This window comes from Sus scrofa, chromosome 7 (genome assembly GCF_054392235.1).
Source record: "Sus scrofa isolate SSC_HxYL_T2T_F1_AM1 chromosome 7, Sscrofa_HxYL_maternal_Yorkshire_Landrace_v2.0, whole genome shotgun sequence".
Classification (NCBI taxonomy): domain Eukaryota; kingdom Metazoa; phylum Chordata; class Mammalia; order Artiodactyla; family Suidae; genus Sus; species Sus scrofa.
In genome coordinates, this window is record NC_139389.1 from 71,304,299 (window position 1) to 71,328,811 (window position 24,513).

The 24,513-nt window shown below is 32.9% G+C and overlaps 1 protein-coding gene across 34 annotated transcripts in view; it reads right to left on the minus strand.

Moving 5' to 3' along the window:
- Nucleotides 1-24,513, minus strand: part of MIPOL1 (mirror-image polydactyly 1) — a 308,128-nt gene that overhangs the window by 232,604 nt on the left and 51,011 nt on the right. For 30 of the 34 annotated variants that reach the window (XR_014810636.1, XR_014810633.1, XR_014810632.1 and 27 more), the window contains exon 2: nt 16,857-16,935. Coding sequence is in view for 10 of the 34 variants with exons in the window: in XM_021099138.2 (XP_020954797.1) it covers nt 16,857-16,875 (19 nt within the window). In the remaining 24 variants the exon portion in view is untranslated. Of the gene's footprint in view, nt 1-9,039; nt 9,099-16,856; nt 16,936-24,513 lie in introns of those variants that run through there. The other 4 variants (XR_014810637.1, XR_014810643.1, XM_084968931.1 and 1 more) reach the window with 1 other exon arrangement.

A 24,513-nucleotide genomic window follows, 5' to 3' on the forward strand; every position in this document is an offset into this window, starting at 1 on the left:
ATGTGCTATCATAATTGCATACTGTGGTGTATCTGAAATTTCATCATATTCTGTTTGGTTTTTCTTTTGTTTTTGTCTTTTTGTCTTTTTTTTTAGGGCCACACCCATGGCATATGGAGGTTCCCAGGCTAGGGGTGGAATTGGAGCTATAGCTGCAGGTCTACACCACAGGCACAGCAATGCCAGATCCAAGCCGTGTCTGCAACCTATACCACAGCTCATGGCAACGCTGGATCCTTAACCCATCAAGTGAGGCCAGGGATCAAACCTGAAACCTCATGGTTCCTAGTCAGATTTGTTTCATGATGGGAACTCTGAAATTTCATCATATTCTGTTTTAAACTTTAACAATTTTAGGTCTCTGAAGATTATTTGTTGGTTCTTGAGATTTCAAAACACTTATTTGGTTTGCTTTAGATATTCATCATGTTACTTTTCTAGAACAGGCTATTATTAATTAGTACTAACAGAATTAGCATTCCTAAATCTAAATGAGGATTATAAAATTTTATAAAGGACACTGAGGAATACCACTATATCATCAACAAACCATGCTGTTTAACACTAACTTTATAAGTAATTCAAATAAAATAAAATTATGGTTACAGAAAATAGTATCAAACTAACAAAAACTGTTTCCAGGGACATATCAAAAGGTAACTATTAGGCCCTATGCTCCTCTCCAGTTTATGAGGTACAGAAGAAATCCTTCAAAAGGTAAAAGGATAAGCCAAGGAGCATTGCCAGTTAGAAAAAGACCCTCGTTCCCCAAGAAAACACCTTACCAATTGCTTCATAATCTAAGTCTTGATTCTACGACCTGTTTTTGAGACCAAACTTACCACTATCTGCAACCTGTCCCATGTTTTCACTTCTGTATTTCTCGGTCTACTGCAGCATCTCTCCTTTCAATTTTTTACTTGTAATAAAATAATGTCAATAAGCTTACTTTAGCCCATCCCTAATATCTATACTTATTATTTGCTTACTATATCTATAGCTTGTTTCTCACCTCTGTTTACCTAATGCCAAATTTTGTGACCCCTGAACTCTTGTTAAGTCACTGCCTTTTCACCTATGACTGTGCTATCCTCTCCAAACTCTGAGCATATAGAGGACCTTCCCAATAAGAGGACTCTTCAGTGATCCCTCCTGGACCCTAGTAATCAAACTCTTTGAAATATTCTTTAAATAAACTCATCAAGTTCTAACATACTTCTGGATTTCAATTCTAAGTGTTTATTTAATATGTTTGAAGAATTCATACTGTATGACTTGGCTCTGACTATTTCTGGATGCTTCTAATCTTACTCTGTAGTATAAGCTTTTGGATTCCTAACTGAAAATGTTCATAGAGGAGTTCCCGTCGTGGCGCAGTGGTTAACGAATCCAACTAGGAACCATGAGGTTGCGGGTTCGGTCCCTGCCCTTGCTCAGTGGGTTAACGATCCGGCGTTGCCATGAGCTGTGGTGTAGGTTGCAGACGCGGCTCGGATCCCGCGTTGCTGTGGCTCTGGCGTAGGCCAGTGGCTACAGCTCCGATTCGACCCCTAGCCTGGGAACCTCCACATGCCGCGGGAGCGGCCCAAGAAATAGCAACAACAACAACAACAACAACAAAGACAAAAAAAAAAAAAAAAAAAAGAAAAGAAAATGTTCATAGATATTTAGAGCCTGCTCTGCAAATCAGACTCCCCATACTCTTCTACTGGGAATCTGATTTTACTTTAGAGTAAACAAAGCTGATTTATAAAATTTTCCTTCCTGCCTGCCTTTTTTGAGACCATCTATTTTAGCAAACATTGCTACACCCTATGAATGCTTTCAATACTCTTCTGCTCTGCCATACTGCATTGCCCTATATCAGAATTCAATCGTTTGTATAGAAACTTTGACCCCTCCCATTTATTTATTCATTAATTTAATAATAATCCATGAAAAAGCTTCAGTGTGATATATACAGCCTGTGGTAAGTACTGGAAAAACAAAGATGAGTAAAAAATAAAACTTTCTTCTTAAGGACTCTAGAGTACAGCAAGGAAGACTAACTGATCTAATAATTTAAATACAATAATACAATGTACTAAGGAGTATGCTAGGACTTATAGAGATCACATACAAAAAAATATGCTAGACATCCTGATGCTCAACTGGAAGACTCTGGGAGATTTCACAAAGATATCTGTTCCAAAATAGGACAGGAAGGAATATGCAAACTAATGAACTGTCAAAGGGTTTGAGTTTGGTGAAGTAAAGAAAAGTTGACAGACTGTAAGAATAAAAGACCAGGAAGAATAAGTACAAAAGAGAAGGAACAGCCTTAGGAAAAACACAGACATTTGTGGTTTTGAAAGGACAACAATTATCATTGAAGAGTGAAAACTTATAAAATGAGTAACAACATAAAGACAAATTCCAAGGTGTGGTAGATCTGGGAATGTGTTGATTAAATATGCTGATGATGAAGGTACTTGAAGAAAAGGAAATGAAGGCATCAGAGTACACAGAGTGTACTACCTTTCAAGCACTGAAGTCATTCAGAAAAATGGCAAGAAATGGAGTGAAGAAATGAAAGCCAAATGCAAAACACTACACAGACTAAAGAGGCAGAGCCAGATGAGAAAGCTGACTGATGGTAAACAGCAGTCATTTCTTTCCACCTTTTTATTTTGAAATAATTCCAGTCTTTAAAAAGTTACAAAAGTAGTACAAGAATTTCTACATACCCTTCATCCAGATTTTTCAAATGTTAATGTTTTAACACGCTTATAGAATCATTCATTCTATATATACATATACAATTTTTTCTGAAACATTTGAGAATAAGTTACAAGGGATGATGCACTTTGACGTTTCAAGTTTTAAGATACTGCTCCATTATACTGCATTTTGCCAAATTTCCTTTATCTTATTCAAAGCTCACCTTAAATTTAATTTCTAAGTTAGCACCTTCTCCAACCAAGAGAAGTGACTCTAATTCAGTATTGTTATTTTTCCTAACCTCTCAAGCGCCAGAAGATTTTTACAAAGCAGTAACAGGATGACACTACTAAAAGCTTTCTTTAGTTGAGATGTTGTGTTGTCCTATCACTTAGAAAATAATTGCATTAGAAATATAAACATATAAGAGTTCCTGTTGTGACACAGTGGAAACAAATCCAACTAGTATCCATGAGGATGAGGATTTGACCCCTGGCCTCGCTCAGCGGATTGGGGATCTGGTGTTGCTGTGAGCTGTGGTATAGGTTACAGATATAGTTTGGATCTGGCACTGCTGTGGCTGTGGCGTAGGCCGGTAGCTGTAGCTCCAGTGTAGGCCAATTCGTCCCCTAGCCTGGCAACTTCCACATATCAACGGTATGGCCCTAAAAAGCCAAAACAACAACAACAACAACAACAAAACCAAGAAAGCAATATAAACATGTCAATAAAATGCAATAAAAAGTGAAGTTATGGGTCTATTTTGTATACTATTCAATTAGAAAGATAAAATAGGAGTTCCTGCTGTGGTACAATGGGATCAGTGGCATCTTGGGAGCACTGGGAAGCAGGTTCCATCCCCAGCCCAGCACGGTGGGTTAAGGACCTAGTGTTGTTGCAGCTGTGACTTAGGTCATGTCTGTGGCTTGGATCTGATCCCTGGCCCAGGAGCTCCATATGCTGTGGGGCAGCCAAAAAAATTAGACAAATGTTTAAAAGAACAATTCACTTCTGACTCAAACTCATTTCTAGACAGTTGAAAGCTTGAAACTAAAACTATTTTATTGATTTCTCTTTCTCTCATATAGTTTGAAATGTGACTATTCTCTGTAACATTCTTTATTAAAATGCTTCAATGTTGAATCAACATCATTGTTAATTGTTCCATCATTATGACAACACTATTTTCATTCATTTTCCACATGAATTTAGAGAATAAACTGTCAAACTCTTCTTCATAATTCATAAATCTATGAAATCTAACTTTTTTCTTCAAATAACAAGAAAAAATTTTATGACAACTATCAACTCCTTTATTTACTTTATTTGCTCTTCTGTGGGCACACTGTATTATTTAGAAGTACGAATTCTGACCACTTCAAATATATTTCCCAATTTTTGCTATTACTATCTAATGCTGTTGCTGATACAAACTAATCCTGTGATCATTTGATAATGATTTTATGGAAAATTATTACCTGGTATTCCTCACATGCCACCTACTGCTATTGCTAGGGACAGTTTATTCATCTCAGAAAAGTGGGTGGATTTAGTAAAGATTTTTTAAAAACCTTAATACTTAATACATGTGCCTAGGCCAGCTGCATTATATGCTTTAAAGACCCTGTATCTTTCCAGTGACATTCATACTGTTTCCAATGGATCATTTTCATGACCTAACAAATTCTTTTTTTACTGCTGGAGGTATTAGTACTGAAAATTAACAGCATTATACTATTTCCTAACCTAGGGGGAAAAAAGCTATAGGATACCCTTTAAGTTCAATTCTCTAGACAATTATATATTAATGTATAATATATTCAGATAAATTGATACTATCCAAGAAATCATCAAGAAATCATGACTCATGGCTAGAAATAACTGTTACTTCACAACTACTATACAGAAGTGAAGAGGTAGCTAGAATCAAATAGGCATTCTTAGAGGCTGGGAAATTCTTTTCTGTCTGGCTTTGTAAATAGTTTGTGACAACTGGTATCTGTGTAAACGGATTTGATGGTCCCCTGGGGGGTCAATACTGTTTACAGAGCAGTTTCTTCAGAGTGGTTGAGCTAGAATTGTCTCTAGGGATCCTACAGGGGTTACTCAGAATAGCAACATCTCAGCTACCTGAGAGCTCAGTGGCAGAAAAGACGAAGAGGAATGGAAGTACTTATAGGCAAGTACATTCAGATAAATGGATCTCTTGCTCCATCAGATGCAGGTGCTACTTAGGGGAACTTATATCTAAAACAAACCATAAAGAAAGCAATTTGTTTTTGTACTCTCTGACATAATTGGTCACCATTTCTTTAAACTCTATCTTCTTTTTTTGGAAAGGTTATTATTTACAATGCGGCATGCAATTTCATAAATATAAAAAGAACAAAACCTCAATTTGTTGCTTCTTTCTTTTGTATATTATCATCACATTACGTAAGAACATCAAAATAATATTACATTTTTTTCTAAATATGTGTAAATTAGATTTGATGACGGAATTACTATACTAGTCCCACATTTTAGACAGAAGATGTCTTTTTTCCAATGGTTACGAATTTTTCTAAACAAACATGAGTTCAACACAGTATCAGCTAGTGGCTCCTAATAACTTCTACCAGTTCCTTAACTAAGTTACATGTAGGTTATCTATCTGTATGTGTGTACAAATACTCTTTATTTCCTTTATTAAATATTTCTGATTATTTGTCTCCTTTTATGTGTGGGGGGGGTGGATAGTTTTCCACAGAGATGCATATATAGGCTTTTCTCTCTCCAAACATATAAGAAAAATATCAGAAACTTCTGCCACATTATAGTAGTTGCACTTAATATGAGTGTGTACGAGAGCAAAGTTTAGACCTTCAAAGTAGAATGCCAATGTATTTATAGTTTCCAGTCAGAATCACAGGGCATGGGCTTAGAAGACAGACTGTGGAGTTTGAATTCTAGCTTGACCACATAGTGGTACGACCTTTACCAAACTACTAAACCGCTCATCAATGGAAACCTCTTAACAATAAAAAGTACATAATAATACCACCTACCTCCAAAGGTTGTTATGAGAATTAAATTGTTATATAATCTCTTGGGAAAGTGTCAGCACAAAATATACAACCAATGTTACCTATTTTTGCAAATATCTACTTTGCTAAAAGCAAAACATTTTCTCATTAAAATATAATTAGAATAAAACACAGTGAGAAAAAAATTCTTATTAAAATATCATAAGATATAAATGTAGAAAATAAATAAAATGCTACCCGCTTGATGCGAGACATACAATGAAGAGAAAACACTTAAGTTTAAAACTTGTAGTTAATATATGATGGTTTAATAAAGTTTATATCAGGTTATAAAACTAACATATTACAAAAGTAGTAAACAGGAGTTAAAAATTCAGAAATCCTGACATTTGGGAAAGATCCTGAAAGAAAATTCAATGTCATAGAAAGAGAAGAGTATTTGTATAAATTCAATCCCATAGCAGGAAAATAAAAAATAGCATGTTTCTGTGACATTTGAACACCTCTATACTGGCACATGATATTAGATAGTAACAGGATTGTAGCTAGTAGAACACAGGTACTTATCATTCAGAGATTCTAATTTAGGGGTGACAGGAAATTAGGTAACTTTTGGATCCTTGGCTCAAAAAATGCAACCTTGTTATCTGGAAACTATATACTCTCTTAGGGATTTTTCAACTTATTTTTTGGTTTGAATAGACATAAGAAGAAGAAGAAAAAAGAACTATAACTTCCATTGTCATTGTTTTGTATTCTCACTGCTCATATTTCAAGTGTCCAAAACCACATGTAGTCATTGGCTGTTACGCTGAAAAGCAAAGATATAGAGTTTTATGTGATTCTAATAAGGTCTATTACATATATTACAGGGAAGTCAAAAACATGTGATGGGAAAAGGCTGGATAAGACTTTGAAATAAGGCTTTATAAGAGCTTATAAAGCTGGAAAAGCATGAACCTGTGAACATCATGCATTCATTTGGATATGAATTCAAAATAAACTATATCTTTTACATTCTCATACCTGGTTATATCTCTAGACAAACATGTTCAAAAGAACTGGTAAGGCTATTTCATCTTTGATTAAGACAATTCAACGATTTAGTATACCGTGATTCAAATTATCCGCTAGCTAGTCATGTAAATCACTTTAGTGAAATTTTATGTTTTATTATAAAAAAGCTATCTAAAGGGGTTGTACTACACCAAATTTTTAAGTGTCTGTCTCATCAAGTCTGAAATAGTCATAAACACATCAATATTCATTCAACACAGATTTCTGTGCAAGAACTAAGTTCTCTTATGTTTCAGCTTCTAAATTTTAACATCTTTCACTACCTGAAGAGCATGAACAGAGTATATTACTGTAATCCCTAAAGTTTATGTTACCTAATTAACTTATGAGCATATCACATAAATTAAATCTTTGCAAAAATTTTATCGCCCTATTTAAACCATTACAAATATTATTTAGGCTAAAATGATTGTGAAAACTATTCTAAAATTTGATTAACTAGTGCAATAGTAATCATTATTCTTTTTTCCCCAGTGATATGGAATTATTTGCCTACTTACTATATATTTCTAACCTTTTTAACTTCTCAATTTTTCCTCTAAGAATAATTTATATAAAGTAATTAAAATATGAATGAACTACGTATTAAATTTCTACCATTGCAAGTAAAATAGGTTTCATAATTAAATATTTTTAAGTATGAACATACCAATTCTCTATGAATTCAACAATTCTATAAATCATTTACAGACATTATAGAAGGTAACTTTTCCAATAACAACTGTAAAGAGGAAAAAAAAGATTTTTTTTATATAGGTCCTTTATTTTATTTACGAACATTTTTAGATTTGGAAAACAAAACAGAAGAATCACCAGTCAGATACTAAGTGGAAATCACTGAAACACAATGTTAGTTCTAATGGATGGATGATTGTGTTTGGTCTTTTGAAACTTTGAAGTATAGGTAAGTCTTGATCACACAAATTAATAAATCCTAAAGCTGGAGTTAACAATAACCATTACACCCAAATTCTGCAGCTTAGCCCAGCCAATTTTTCAAAAGGTCAGGTTGTGAACTGGAGAAGATCAGGGAGGTCCACTGCATAGCTTTGTTGCCAGGCATCTCTCGTCTGGATTGTTGCAGGCATTTATTAGTATTCGTCAGCAGACTCAACAGAGCAAACAAGAAATTCAAGCACGAATAATAAAATGAAATGCTGCTATATAACCCTTTGTCATTCAGCAAATATGGGACTTTTTAGCTACATTGTTCCTAAACCTGGGTTACTACTTTAATTTTTCTCCCCAGTGCTGACTGAATGAGTATGCATGTGTGTTAAATGCAGAGCTCCCCTAACAACTGCAGGACTGCCATTTAATCTGTTGGTAGATGGACCATTTCCTGTGGGAACCTTAGCTATGATTTCCAGATCCACCAAATAAATCTCAGATTAAGATTCCAAATGAAACCTGCCTTTGGCAGATAAAAAATGTCAAGATGGATATAAACAGTAAAATTATAAATTATCTAGGTGTTGCATGACAAACCAATGTTCAATTTTTTTTGTTGACATGTGCCTAGATATCAAAACTATATGAGACATTCATCAAATGTCACACTTTCATAATATTGGAGGCATCATTAAAACTGTTTGACTAAGGACCTCAAAGTGTTTAAGCAGTAGCTCAAAAGTATATTTGTGCAAAGTAGAAGAATAAATTTACATATCAGCAGCAGCTCATAAGGGATGGGTAAATATTCTGTTTATCTCTCATTGTAATTCAGGTTACTTTAAATACAAGGTTTTAGGAAATCATTATACTCTATATGGCATCATTACATAACTTCCCATGCAAATGATGTGTGTTTTATTCAAATTCATCATTTGTTTCTGGTGGGAAAAGGGGGAGGGAATAAAAGCAAAAAAGGAAAAGGTAGATGCTCCCATTTTATTAATCAACTGTGACTACTATACTGATGCCTTGTTAGTCAGCTGCACTCCTTGTTAGAGTTAGCACTTTTTAACTTCTAAAAAAAAGCATTAAATACCCGAGAGAAAAAAGCCTGAGAAAAGTTTTAAAAAAAATTATAATGTGTTCATTTTAAATGACTTTGGAGAGAGACAAGAGAATTTTACAAAAGAAAAAAGTAATAAAGGGCCGTTATAGAACATATTAGAGACCAACAGCCTATTAAAAATGCAGAGGAAGTCTGATGCTAGTCTCTACAGCGTTCTCAGGAGATCAAGGACTTCCTTTTTAATGAAAATTTTTGTTTTGTCTTTGCTCTTCTTACCTGGACTAATGCAGCATTGCCTTGGTCTTATAATACACTAATTGATTATAGGCAGTGAAGGTTTCTGAAAGCAAAAAAATCAGACTTGCTGAACTGAAATCATTACTTTTTTAAATTTAAAACTCTTAAAAACACTTGAATAAAAAGGCTTCGGAGACTCCAAATTCTGCAACATTCGGTTTCTTCATCTAGATTCAAAAACCATCTAATCTATTTAAATTAAGAATTCTTCTGAATTGTAAATTCTTTATACTTACTTTAATCTATGGAAAGGATACAGAAAATTCTATATTTCATATCTGTAATGTTAGAATTTATACACAAGCCTAAATCCTTCGGGACTATGTATTTGTTCTGTCTTTTCCTATGTATTTCCTCCAGTAGATGTTGTTGGTTCAAGGAAACAAGCTAAACCCTACCTGTCCTAACCTGTTATGGACCAACATTAATCTAAAAATTTTGAACTGAGGGGGTAAAAATTTTAAAACCAAGATATTAATTTAAGAAGGAAATAAGGGTATCTTGTGCTTAAATTTGATTATATTTCTATACAAAAATACTCAAAAATCAACAAATGCTACTGTTTTATAGTACACCAAATTACCTAAAGTACCGCCAGTGAAACTATTCAAAAGGATTTCATTTTTAATTTAAAAAATATTTAATTAGCAAAAACTAACATATTCAGTATCTATACAAGTACAATTTTATCAATATGAACTAATCACTTTTACTTTTTAATCTACCAGCATCATGATTTTAAAGTACCAAAAAGTTTCAATATATGAAGACTAAAATCACTCAAAAGATAAAAAATGAAAGTCAAAATAAGATTTTCTAAAATAATGTCTTCTACCTTATATCTGGTCAGCACAATTTTACTATCTGGCAAAAGATTATCAAGTTTACCAAAAAGCTACAGATTAGAATATTCTTAATTTAATATTTCAGTCTATGAAATAATCGATGCAACCAATTTTGAAATTTTATAGCCTGATTTGTTCTAAATTTTCTTTTCCACCCCCCCAAAAAACCCAAAAATACAAACGGCAAAACACAAAGAAAATTTGTATCTGAAATTTCTCCTCCCAAAATAATAATGTCCCACATAACAGGCTTTTGTGATTAAAACAAACATACATACATGTACTAAACTCTCAAATTTTTCCTTCAGCTACCAGATTTATTTACAACCAAAAATAATGAGTAAATGTAGTAAATGTAGTCACTTCAGTTCTAATCTACAGCCAGTCAACCTGAACAAGTGTGCAAATGGCCATAAATTCGGCTTATACACTGTTGTATATTGATTCAGATCTATAAAATCAACAAAATGCCAATGCACATTCAGGACTTTACAGTAATCTTGCTAAAAGTGACAAATACAGTCACTATGGAGACCATGATAATCATCTTAAATATGATACCCTGAAATTATAATTTCTAGAAAATTAAAGATTCAATAATATATTATCTTGAGAAGATTTGAGTCATAATAGTGTGTGACACAAGTGCTATGGCATGAAAGGGCCATAACCAGAAATGAATGAGGACTTTTATCAAAGGGCACAGACTCTTAAGAATGGAGAACTTAAAACAAAGCAAAAAAATTCGCAAAATTCAAGTCGTTTTTTCTATTAAAAAAAAAAAAAACCTCATAATTTGGGGCCACAAATAAAGTTGAAAGAGCCTGCTTATTAAAAAGGGCTGTATTTTCATAAATCAAAGAAATAGGTTGCACAAAGAAAAGATCATACCAATAGTACAGAAATGGAGGTGAAGTGGTCTACTGAAAAAAGACATCATTCTTCATGCCTATTCTTTTCAGTAATTGTCATTTCTATAAAATGAAGGACCAAGGCGCAGCAAGAATTCCACACGAATTTCAAACACTTTAAATGTAGTAAAAACAAGCAAATAAAAGTCTCCTATTACCTCACAAACTTTTGCCTTATTAAAAATTTATGGGTACCAGGCTCATCAACTGTAGTGAATGGACCACTGCAGTGGGGAGGCTGTGCTTCTATGGGGTTGAGGAGTAGGGGTATAATGAGAACTCGGTACTTTCCACTCAACTTTGCTGTGAACATAAAACTGCTCTACAAAATAAAGCCTATTTAAATACTGCCAAAAAGTAAAAGTTAAAAATAAAATGGCATAAATTAATAAATATGAATTCCTCATATCAGAAATGATGAATCTTCACAATATAGTTTATAACAAACTTTATAACAAGTTAGAAGACTAAGTTGCTCTTATAAACATCTTCTCTTTTTCCATTAAGTTTTTCTAATGAGCCCAAGAGTAGTGACAAAATCATTCATATTGAGCTTAAAAAATAAAGACAGCAGAATTCCATTTATTTTTGCAAGCTTTTTAAAAATAAGACAATTAATTATTTTCTAAAAAAGTATAACCTCAATGATGCTTTTAAGGACAGTCCTAGCATTTCCTCTGGAAATGAATCTATCCATACTGGCTTGCTGCCAGCAGTCCTAAAACCACTCTCTCAAATACTTTGGATGGTCATGTGTAAGAAACTACCAGTGCTCTAAGTTAGTTAGGTCCTATGAAGATAAGCACTAAATTTAAGCAAACCTTGACATGCTCTTTTTTTAACCCTTCTACGGCAAAATGAAAATTAAAAATGCATTGTTAAATTCACACTTGCCAAATGGAAAAGGTACATCAAGTAATATCACCAGTTTGAAGATTTTATTGCAATTGAGATTATAATACAAAGTTAGATTTTACCCTAAATAAATATTATCAATTTTACATTCTATCAAATATAAATATACTAAGTAAAAGCTTTATTTACTATTTTGAAAAAAATTTCTAATGATATTGCGAAGAGTGTATTTTTAAGAGAATAAACCTTCTATAAAACTAATAATAACCATTTTAGATACTATTATTTGTTTCTTAAAACTTTTGAAACGTATAGACCTACTTTTCACATAGGGATGGAATAACAATGACAACAACCAACACCATTTATCTGGGCCCTGTAAAGTATGTCAACCATCTATTTTTTAAAGCATCTGTATAAACCATTATTACCATCATATTATGGAAAAGAATTACTCTGGTATGTGAAATCCAAATTAAATAAACTCATATCCTGTTGTAGTATTGTAGTAGGGCTTTTACATAATCTTCAGAACCCTCCTAATGGAATTACCTCTCTATTCCATACACAAGAAAACTCTGGCTTAAAAATAATTATGAAGTTTACACCTAAGTCCAAATAGGTAGTAAGCAGAAGACTGAATGATTAAGAATCCAAGTCTATCTAGTTCCAAAACCTATGTTCTTTCTAGTATAACATTTTACTGAAATTATTAAATGTGTTGTTGGCTTTCCAGTGCACTCAACCTTTAAATTAAAAAAAATTTAATGAAATTAACAAATAAAAACAAATTACGTTACTCATTCAGGGAAAATATACCAGTCCTCACCAGAAAGTCAATTATTAAATGTAATTCAAGTCTCATAATTCAACACAGAAATTAGTAATTATACAGATATTTTGAAAACCTTGAATTTCAAGAAGTGTCTAATCATAATGTCAAGTGAATTTTTTTTTCTACCAGCTATCTTGCTGGTGGAAATGGATGTCCATTCTATGCAAGCTGCCATTTCCTTCCTCTCTGATTTAAAACAAAATACATTATGAAAATGATATGAGATTCTATTATTTTAGTCATATGATCAAAGATGTTTAAAAGCATTCTAGTTGTTTTTCTATAGTGTTTCTATAGATGTTTACTTTTATAAAATGCTTGCAAATCATGCAGTAGTTATAGATGTAATTCAATTACAGAACAATACGCAGGTAAAAAATAAAAAGAATACATACTTTGTGAAAAGAGAAAGATAAATGAACTGATATTAAAAGAGGCTGATGGTGGCACACAGGTTCCAAATGCCAAGCAAAAATAAATAGCATTCTGACTCAAGAAGAAACCACTAATAAACCACTTAAAAGTTAGCTTTTGCTAAGTTTTAGTCCTCATTTATTTTGTTTGATAGAAAGACCAAAGCATGATAAAATATAATTGCAGAAATAAAGAGGATAGTTGCTTTTTAAAAATCAGCATAAGACTTTTAAAAAATATTTTCTAGCCTCCAATAAACTGCATCATGTAAGACATCTATTAACATACACAGTTGTAGAAGTGGTTTTTCATCTCAAATGAGTATGATGATTTAGAATCAGGCCCACATGCTAAACTTAAAAGTAAAGAGTTTTAAAACATATGATTCATATCTAAAATGAGATGATACATAAGTGAAAATAACTACTCTGTGTATAAAACACACACTAAATATAATTTACTAAAATAATAAGGCTAAAATAATATTAAGGAAACCCAAACTGAAAAATTGAAAGGTTTTTGTTTAAAGTTCCTCAAGCAGTATGATTCTTATCATTTCCTACCCTCAATTGATAAGAAATATTTAAAACATAGCAGACTTAATGTTTAATTTTGGGTAGGCACAGTAACCTTCCTTAACCTTTCTTAGGGAACACTGACCCCTAAAGGTTCTAAATTTAAATAAGTTTCACAAAATTCTAACATTAACTGGCATCCAGACCTTATTTTTACCTATGTAATTGTAGGTATGTACATTTATGACAGACATGTTTATTCAAAAAAATACTTAGCTTAAGCTATTTCCAATGGCCTGCTATGCACTATAAAACAACTACACCATATTTCTAATTTAATAAAAACCACTAAAATTTAAGAACTATTCAGAAATTTATCATACTATTCTAAATAATTACTCACAAGAGATTTCTAAGCCCCATGACTTTTTTCTAACATAGTTAAGTAAATCCTAAGTAAATGCTAAAATGGGCTAAACAACCAATAACATAAGAACTGATTGAGTATTAACTTTACATATGTCCTTTGATTATGACATTTCATTTTTTTTTCTTAAAAAAGTAGGGCGGGGGGAGGGGAACGCTGAAAAATAGGAACTTTCACGAAAGGATGATACATCATTTACTTCTTCAGAAGCCAGAAGATGTTACCAATGTTTGCTTGGCAACACATGCTTACTCAACCACCTATTGCTTCCATCAACTTAAAACTGCATTCTTTCAGGACTGTATTTTTAACCACCTAAAGAAATCTGAACATATTTTGTGGATATCTTCATTCATCCTACTCACTAACTTCAGCTTTACTTTTTCTAAACTGTCTATAATGACAAAAAAAGAGAAAAATGTAGATCATTTTGTCTGTTAACATTATTTCCTCATAAACTTTTTGGCATCAAATAGTTCAGCAATGTTTTGTAAGATGACACAAAGGCATATTTGTATAATAAAAGTTTCTAATTAGCTCCATTTCTTTAAAAATAAGCTAACTTTAAAAACTATTTACAAGAACAAATTTGTGTATGATAGTGCTTTGAAGCAATCTGTGCTTTATGATAAATCCCATGAACCTGGATATCAAAGAAATAACTATGAGATTTTACTGTTTAAACATCAGTTATCACAAAGCTCAAAAGATATTATACTTACCTGTTTATTTCTTAATAATGTTTCATTTATAGGCTTTTTATATAAAGGAATGCCTTACTCCTATTTCCAATGTTTAAAAAATGTCTGTAAAAATGCAAATTTTCTTAATGATGTTTCAGTCACGTCTACTGCAGTCTGTGCCTTCTGCAAACTATTTAAGCATCTATATCTTTAGCTATGAAACCTTCCTTTCCATATGTGTCCTAGAGCTTCAGTAGCCCCCTTCCTTAAAATCTCTCCTGGTTGTTTTACATTTATAAGAAGTATTTCCTCCACAGTCCCTACTCTTTAGATATATTAAAAAATAATTCCTTTGGCTCCTTAAAGATCCTTTTGTCTATAATTCAAACAGCATAGCTGTCATAGCAATGTGACCTCTGAATAGGGAGCACTGGCAAGAGGGGCATCATTATTTACTTCCTCTTTTCTTATTTTGTACATAAATTGAGTAAAACTGCTTTGAGTTCTTCAAAGGAATGAGTGTTTGCTTATTTGCATAAGTGAATAAAAACAATCAACAACAAATCAGTTTTTAGCCTCACACCAATGTATCCTTATTACAAACCTGTATATAGAAAGAGGAGAGCAAAATTAAGTGTCACAAAATTCACTCATTAAAGCTATTCACTTTGCATTTAAAACCTTTAACTACCTTACCCAGGTATTACTTGCTATTCCTTTATACACTATTCAATCAGTTACTGGATTCTAAGCTCATAACAAGTAACCTGGAATCACAAATAAGAGAAATGTTGCAAATGGTGGGCATTACCTACAAGAAAATTAACAACAGTGTGAAATCAAAAACAAATGCAGAAATTTAAAAAAAAAATGTATACTCGGTACAGCATCTTCTATACTTCGAAAGAATGTGTAGCTATTAACTTATTTAGTATGATAATAGAACATTCCCACAAAATGGCCTTTAACCTTCTGAAAAAAGGAACGGTTTGGTTGATGTATGGTGACGAAAGAGACCTGCTGAAGGAGGGGGAATCAAGAGAGAGAGCATTGTGTGCGATGTTTCGGGAGTAATTTTTTAAATTATAAAACTTACAGGAAATAAAAACAGTGAACATAAAGCTTTGAGGCTTCAACTACAAATAATACTATATTCAGAATGATGTTTCCCAAGGATTCCAGATTTGCAATTATATCCAGATTTAATTTAAGGGGCCTCAATTAAAAACCTAGTATTTTGTAATCCTGTTATTTATAGCTCTTTATCTTGCTCTATTCATGACAGATATGCTCCACCTATCTCCCTATCCATCCATCCATCCATCCACCCACCCATCCATCACTTCTCCCTTTTTCAGGCCACTTTGCAGTCTATCTTTCAAACTGTTTCTGTCTCTGTTCTCTCCCTCTGCCTATGCATATCTGTGTGCATTACTCTCTGTTTTCATGTCTCTCTCTGTCTCTGTTCCAAAGTGTCTTTTGTGTCTCCCACTGCACATCTCTTCTAGTCTCTGTGGCTGACTCTCCCTGGTCCCCTCTGACTCCGTTTCTGTCTCTTTCTGGATGTACCTTGGTTTGCATGTATCTCTACATGTGTCTCTGTGCCTGTGTGTGTCTTGGTCTATTTGTGTGAATGTGTCTCCCTTCCTGTATACATGTTTCTCTCTCTATATGTGTATAGCTTCTATATCTTTTTTGCTTTGTGTCTCCTGTCTCTGTGTGTCTCTTTTTGAGTGTCTGTTGTACGCCTGTGTCCCTCTCAGTGTGTTTCTTTTCTCTTCATCTCTCACTGTATACCTGCCGCTTCATCGTGTTTCTTACGCTGGCATCTCTCCTTCTTCATGAGTCTCAGTTTGTGTTTCTGTAGCTACATGACTTTCTCTGCCTGTGTGCCTTGGTATGTGTGGCCGTGTCTTTCTCCTTGAGTCAGTATCTCCCTCCCGTGCCTGTCTCCTTTCTGTTCCTTTCCCTGCAAGCATTTTTCTCCTAGAGATTCTCTCAAACTCCTGAACACTTTGTGTGTTTCTTTGTCTCTCCTTGTGTGTCTATTTTCCTTTTTTTTTGTCAGTATCTCTTCCTCTGTGTGTCTCTTTTTCCATGTGTCTTTCTTTGTATCTCTTTTGCAGTATGTGGGTCTCTTTGTGTGTGCCTCCTCCCGTGTGTGTGTGTGTGTGTGAGCGCGCGCGTGCACGTGTGGGCTTGTACTTGTCTGCCTCTGCCTAATATACTGGTTAGAACAAACACACCTCATTCACTGGCTTAAACGAGCACAACACTTGGGGTTTGGTATTAATACCTTAAAAGTCCTTACCTTTTGACCAGTCCTCCATGGGTACTCCTATTCTTGTTTGCTCTGGCAACGTCTCTGGTTTTTGCTCCAAGATTTGAAGCTAAAATAAAACCAACTCTAGATAAATAAACTTAAAACAATATATCAGAACACACCTAAATCTTAACTTTGTTTAACAGAGAATTTACAGGATAAATGGTTTTCTAAAACATTTATAATGGGACAATTTACTGTGTTTCAACAGGTGAAATTAAATATTTCTTCTCAGAAAAAAAAAGTTCTTGCATTCACACTTATATTTTAGTGAATACAATATAGGTTAAGCTTCTAGACATTCTTGCTCCTTTGGACAGGGAAACATTTATTTAACTGAAGTCTTTCCCAACTATAACTGCAACAATCTAAGAAAAATAAAAATTTTACTCTATTTGTCCTAAATTTATACAAAAAAATTTAAATTTATTGATTTGAATATACATTTTCACATAAAAACTTCAATTACTTTGTAAAAGTAATTTTAAAATGCTATTCTATTTTCTTAAAGATTATCATTAACTTGTGGAATTATCAGTATTTCTCTCCTGCACTTGTTTTCATAATAAACATGATAAAACTCTAAGGTTTTTTTTCATATGCTTTTAAAGTGAAAAAAATTAGATTTACCCCACAGCAAGAACTCTGTGTTCTTAAAAAAGTCCTCAAATAAAGCTGTAGTAAGATTCTCCTTTTCCAATTTTCTCTAAATATGTTGATCTGGAGTTGGCAATCTTTTTCTAAGTTTCTCATTTACTTTTGGATTAGTTGAAAATATAGGAAGTTATTAATATCAAAGAAATATGTTCCAGTCAATGAAGCCATTTCCCTCCATATTGCCCAAAAAGGTTAATAATAATTGCAGTCTTTTAATAAGGGATTCATATAGCAAGACATGTAGAAAATACAGTCTTTAATAACCTCTGTAGTATTTTAAAACATGTCTTACAGGCCTTAATGTGCTTAGTAATATACTACTTAAAACCATAATTTTATCCCTCTGCAATATACAGTCACTCTTCCTCATCATTTACCCAGCTAATGAATGCCAGCAATTAGTAAAATGTAATCCCATTGCACAATCATTTTAATGCTTTTAGCACTCAGAAAAGTAAACACCAAATTAATACTGCTCAAGCCATATCAGATCCTAGTTGGAAGCAAGCAATTATAGTTCAGCTCCTCAGGTGTAATTAAATGATTGGAATGATTTAGTTCCATAAATGCAAGTTAATTCATAAGCAAGCAACAAATATACTGGGAGTAATTACAAGAAACATTGACAGTCTAAGCAGGGCTAATTTTTTTATGAGATTGGCATAGTAAAATGCTGCCCTCTTCTGGGCATATAAGAGAATATCTTCGAGACCAAAACAAAAAAGTTCCCCTCAACCCTCAAAACCTAACTTTTAAAAACACGTTAGAAAAAATAATAATAACCAATATAACAACTTGATTTCATTCTTCACACAAAGAATTTTAACTTCCGGCTTACTGTGAAAATTTCTACATACTCTAATAATTAATGCTTTTTCCAATCAAGTTCTGAATTACAAGTACCAAAACACACCAGGCAATTCCTACAAATTGAATTAATCCAAATCATTCATATGTAACACTAATAGACTGCAGGTGAAATTTCTAGCACCCTTTTGAACTGCCAGGCCAATGCCTATATTCTTTCACTGGTAAATACTTACTGGTCTATTAAACATAATAAATAAGCTCTGCTGTTATAAGTACTAAAATTTGTAAGAAAAATTATCTCTAATGAAAAGTAAAATACTCAGTATTATTGTGACTATACATAATAATCTAAAATTGTTTTTAATGAACTCCAATAACAAAAATAAAAACTACAGCATTGGTATAATGTCATTACTACCACATTTGAAAACATAAAGAGTAGACGGAGTTCCCATTGTTGCTCAGTGGAAATGAATCTGACTAGCACCCATGAGGACGCAGGTTTGATTCCTAGCCTTGCTCAGTGGGTTAAGGATAAAGCATTGCTGTGACCTGTGGTGTAGGTCACAGACACAACTTGGATCCCGCATTGCTACAGCTGTGGTGTAGGCCGGTGGCTACAGCTACAATTTGACCCCTAGACTGGGAACCTCAATATGCCATGGGTTTGGCCCTAAAAACCAAAAACCAAACCAAAAAAAAAAAAAAAAAAAAACCCAAAAAATAAACTAAAACAAAATAAAACACACCCCAGTTTTACTTAACCATTCTCAACTTTCTACTTCCTTAGGCTAATGTTCAAAACAAATTTACTTTGTATACGGCTCGATGCTTATTAACTAAACTTCTTACACTAAACTTTCAGAAACATATTTATTATACATTTAAGTTATGCTATAATCAGTAAGTCTGTGTTAACACATATGTATTAGTAGCACTAAACCTATTCAGAATCATCCCTTTAACTTTCTGCAAAATTGAACATATTCTCAAATATTACTAATAGCACAACAAATGTTTAATTCTCCAATAAATGTAAAAGATACTTGTAGAGGATAATGGATAACACTACCAATATTCTGGGGCAGGGAGGGAACATTATTCCTATTAGGTTTCCATACCCTAAAAACTATAAAAATAAAATATATGAAAATACTAAAGTCCTCCCACTAGGTTTAAAATGTACAGCACATTTGCTTTGCCCTTGATGTCACAGTCTTATTTTTCAATTCATATCTTGTACACTGTAAGTTAATTGCTTTTGGAAAGTACTTATTATTCATGTAAAAATTAATGTGCCAATGTGTTTAAATCCTCTTAAATGACCATTCATGCATCTTTCTTCTTTAAGTACCAATGAAATCTGTCAAAAGACATCAATGCAAAATGGTCTTAAAGAAACTTCTAATAGAGATTTTTTTCCCTGCTAACACAAGATTTTCATATTCACCAACTTTACTTAAATTCCATTAATTTTTTAAGCTACTTTTAATAAATTCACCAAGTAAAATTTTTAGGCCCCATGGTCTGTCATTTGTGTTCCAGCTGACATTATGAATATTAATAACAGTGTTATCCTGATTAAATAGGCTTCATATGAAATCCCTGTGAATCCTATAGCTCAGACATCTCATTTTTCCAACTCTTTATGAATTTGGATTCAGCATTAAACTGGAAAAAATCTTAAAAAACAGATTTAATGGCACATTTGCATATTGTCAAGCAAAAATTAGATGTTCTAATGATTCAAATAATTACAACTTACATATCTACGTACTGTAATAGGAATAGAAAATTACTGTAAACATGCAACATATTTTATAGTTCTATTCATTTTAGGACAAAGAATTGAGACTGATAAAATACTGGTTCCTTTCCTTATACTCAATTTAAAGATTTTATATCAAGAACTTCTTTCATTCAAAAATTATACATTCACATTAAAACTAGTGGGATGATTTTATAGTAGACATCAGATAAACTAGGCTTATTAGTCAAAGTGCTAAAATCATTATGTCACAGATGTAGTATGTTAACTGCTTTATCATTACTAATGTATACCTGGTTCAAGCAGCAAAATAAAACCTAACTCAAGTTTGTTTTTAAGTTCTGCTGAAAAAAAAAAAATTACCCATGCTAAAAAAGAAAAGTAAAATCTTTATTATAATGGACAGAACATACTATATCAGCATCTGTTCAATTAAAATCTTCTCCATCACAGATTCCTAACTTCATTCCTCAAGTTGTTTTTAATTCTCAAAAGTGAGCCTTACCACATAGAAAAAAGAAATAAATAATAATTAGGGAAACCACATACCCTCTCGTCTTTCTTACTACACTGGAATTTGAATATATCTGCCAAAATTTCCTACTTTCACCCTATCAAAAAATGGAGATTGAAAAAAATTAAACAAACACCTCTATGCTCTCAAACATGACTTGACTCTCCTTTGTTTATTCAGCAGTAAAACACTTGATGAAACAAAATTTGTTCTTTGACCAGTCTAAAATTTCTAATCTGCCTAAAAAATTATAAGTAATTCTAACATTTACCCTTCAAAATTAAACAGTGCTTTTTTGATAGAAAGGCATTTAGAGATGCGATTTCATTCCCCAATGTAACAACACCCAGGAATTTTTTTTTTTTTTTTTGTCTTTTTGCCTTTATAGGTCCTCTCCCGTGGCATATGAAGGTTCCCAGGCGAGGGGTCTAATCGGAGCTGTAACCACCAGCCCACGCCAGAGCCACGGCAACACGGGATCTGAGCCATGTCTGCGACACCACAGCTCCCAGCAACACCGGATCCTTAACCTACTGAGTGAGTCCAGGGATCAAACCCACATCCTCATGGATACTAGTCGGGTTCATTATTGCTGAGTCACAAAAGAACTCCCTAAAACACTAAATTTTGGATTGTCTAGATTGAAAAATGTTGATAACTTGTGCACTGAAATGGTTTCATTAAATGGCCAAATAAAAGTGCTGTATTTCTTCTGAAAGTCAAATATTATATAACTCAACAAATGACATATGCATATCTCCTATTGATAGATTTTCATCTTATTAGACAAAAAGTCTTGCAAATATTCACAGTCCCTGACACATTTTCACTAAAAGAACTCCTTTCACTCAGTCTCCCATCACAGTCCACTCCTTACCAAGTTCCAAACTCAATTTCCTCCCAGCCAGGGAAAGCAAGAAAAGTTTAGAAAGAAAGGACAAGAGATGAAAAGAAACAACATGTCATAGCTATCAAAATTTTAAATACATATACTATTTGACTCCTCAGGTCTACTACTAAAAGTATTTTAAAAATATATAGAACATGTTTTTATGTACAAAGATATTCATTGAAGCAATATTTATTTCTATGAGAAAATACTCATTCTAGTCAAAGTGAACTTCTCTCTGTTCCTTAAACTCGCCAAGCTTATTCTTGCCTCAGCATTTGTATACTTGCTATTCCCTCTGCCTAGAATTCTCTTCTCTAGATCTCTGAACCATTTTTCTCAACATTTAGGCTTGCTCAAAAGTTAACTCTTCAAAAAGGATTTGCCTGGCCATCTTATCTACGGGAGAAACTCCTCTCTCACCACAATACCTGTGCTACTATCTTCATGAAACTCATTTTAAGTTTTATTTCATTCTTTTCGATATGTATCAGCCAACTATGTATATGGAATTCACATTCAGGCACAGTCCTTGTTTTTTCTTTTATCTGCATCCTTAGAAGGCGGCCTGACATATAGTAAGTACTCAGTATGTATATCTGACAGGCACACAGGTGAGTGGACAGCTGTGGAAGATTCTCTCAACAAGTATTTGTTAAGCTCCTATATATTATGTGTCAGACAACTGTTCTAGGAGTCAAATATAAAATAGATAGGTAAGACATAAATTACCTACATAAAATATATCTTTAGCCAAAACAATACAGGTACGGGGTGTGACTAAATTAAAGACAGAAAAAAATGTAAAATTATATTTACATATATGCATCCATGCTTGAACAGGATACACATAAAAAACTATCACCAGTGGTTACTCTGAAGAAAGGGTCTAAGAGTTGAGGATTAGGGTCTGAGATTGAGAGCATGAGAGAAAGAAGTATCTCTATTTTATATCTATCTGTATAATCTGCCTTTTTTTTTTTTAAACCATGTGCATGTATTATCTTTAACTTAATAGCAAATACTTATTAATAATCTTGGAATTTAATAAGAAACTCTGAAGGAAGACACTTTACATCTGAGAGACTCAAAATGAATAGAATGGAAGTAATATTTACGAATCCTTTGGACCTTTGAAAAAAATAATTAATGCTTAATTAACTTTTTTTTTTCTTTTTTCTTTTTTTTTTTTTTTTGTCTTTTTGCTATTTCTTTGGGCCACTTCCGCGGCATATGGAGGTTCCCAGGCTAGGGGTCGAATCGGAGCTGCAGCCCCTGGCCTACGCCAGAGCCACAGCAACGCAGGATCCGAGCCGCGTCTGCAACCTACACCACAGCTCACGGCAACGCCGGATCGTTAACCCACTGAGCAAGGGCAGGGACCGAACCCGCAACCTCATGGTTCCTAGTCAGATTCGTTAACCACTGCGCCACGACGGGAACTCCCATTAACTCTTAATTTATACTTTATTATGGCTGTTTGCTTCCTTGGTTCGTTCACAAAAAGTAAAAAGTTCCAATTAAACTAATATATGGCAGAATTTTTTAGAATAGAAGAAAATAAAATGAATGAGTTTCCTGAGAATTAAGCATGTTTCTTAAAACAACCACATTTCTTCATTCAATTAGGGACTATTTATAATGTCTTAGTGTTGGGATTCTAAAGTTTAAAAGTTTATAATAAAGATAAGTCATTCTATATTATGACTATTTGCTATAACATAGTTCCCCTGTTATATGTTTTAGTAATCAAGAAATTACTATCAAAAAAATGAATTACTTCTCATCACTTAAAGTCATGGAAGAACATCAAATTAAGAGGAAAGAAATATTTAGCGTTAAAAATATGAATTTCATGTTTTCAAAACTTGGAATACTGTAAATATACCACATGGAATACTGCAACAGTTTTCAGTGTCAGTTACAAATGACACTTTGAGAATGGATATGGTATTGCATTAGCCTACTGACAAATTTTTAAAAAGCAAAACTTTAAAACCAGAATTATTTTCAGAGGGCCAGATACAGGGTTTCCTAAAATATCCTGAAACGTTTTGCCCTAAGCTAAACTAAACCAAATCACTTAATCTAGCACAGAACAGAATATAAAAACCAAAGTCATCTTATAGAGTAGTTTTTCTAGGGAACAAACAGCCTGTTTTCTTAAGATTCGTGTGACTGCCAAGTTCTGATGCAATGACACACTCCTTCACACAAAGGCTTACATTTCCACACAACCAAATGAAGTTCTTGGCAAATCAAAGGTAAAAAAGTATTAGAGCAAGTTAAATCGATCTGTAATGACAACTAGTAAGAACAGCCACTTGAAATAAAATAAAACCGCAGTTGTCAGAAATTGTCTTTCTAAAATAAAAATAATTATAAGTTCTTATTATTCATATATCATAATGCTTATTAAAAGATTTTATCAAAAACCTGTTTAATAACTATAATTTATATACTTTAATAATAAATAGTAACAGGGACATTAATAAATAGCACCAGTATGCCCTAATAAAAGTTAAACTTTTGCATTTTGAATATTTTTTAGAATTATTTTTTTTATTTTTTATTGTGGTTGATTTACCATGTTGTGTTACATATTGAATATGTAATAGCAATTCATACATTGTATAATTTAATGTTTATCTACACAATTTGTTAAAATCACAGTATTTAATCATTCGCAATGGACAGTGTGCTGTATGCAAACTATGTATTTCAGTTTTTAATTTATAATGTTAAAGGTAAACTCTAGGTACAAATTACAATTACTACAAACAAAATCTTTAAAGAGTGATTTAAAGTTAGGTTTACAGCTCTCATTTCTTGTTCAATATTAAAAAAGTCACAGTCATTAACTTCACTTATCTGAAAAGCTACAAAAGCTCATGCAATTTCTTGAGTCATTCTTAATAGGTTTACTTTTGCTAATGAAAAGTTGTAATAAAAATATGATCCTAAAATAGATAATCCATAGTTAATATAGAATATGAAAAAGAAAAGT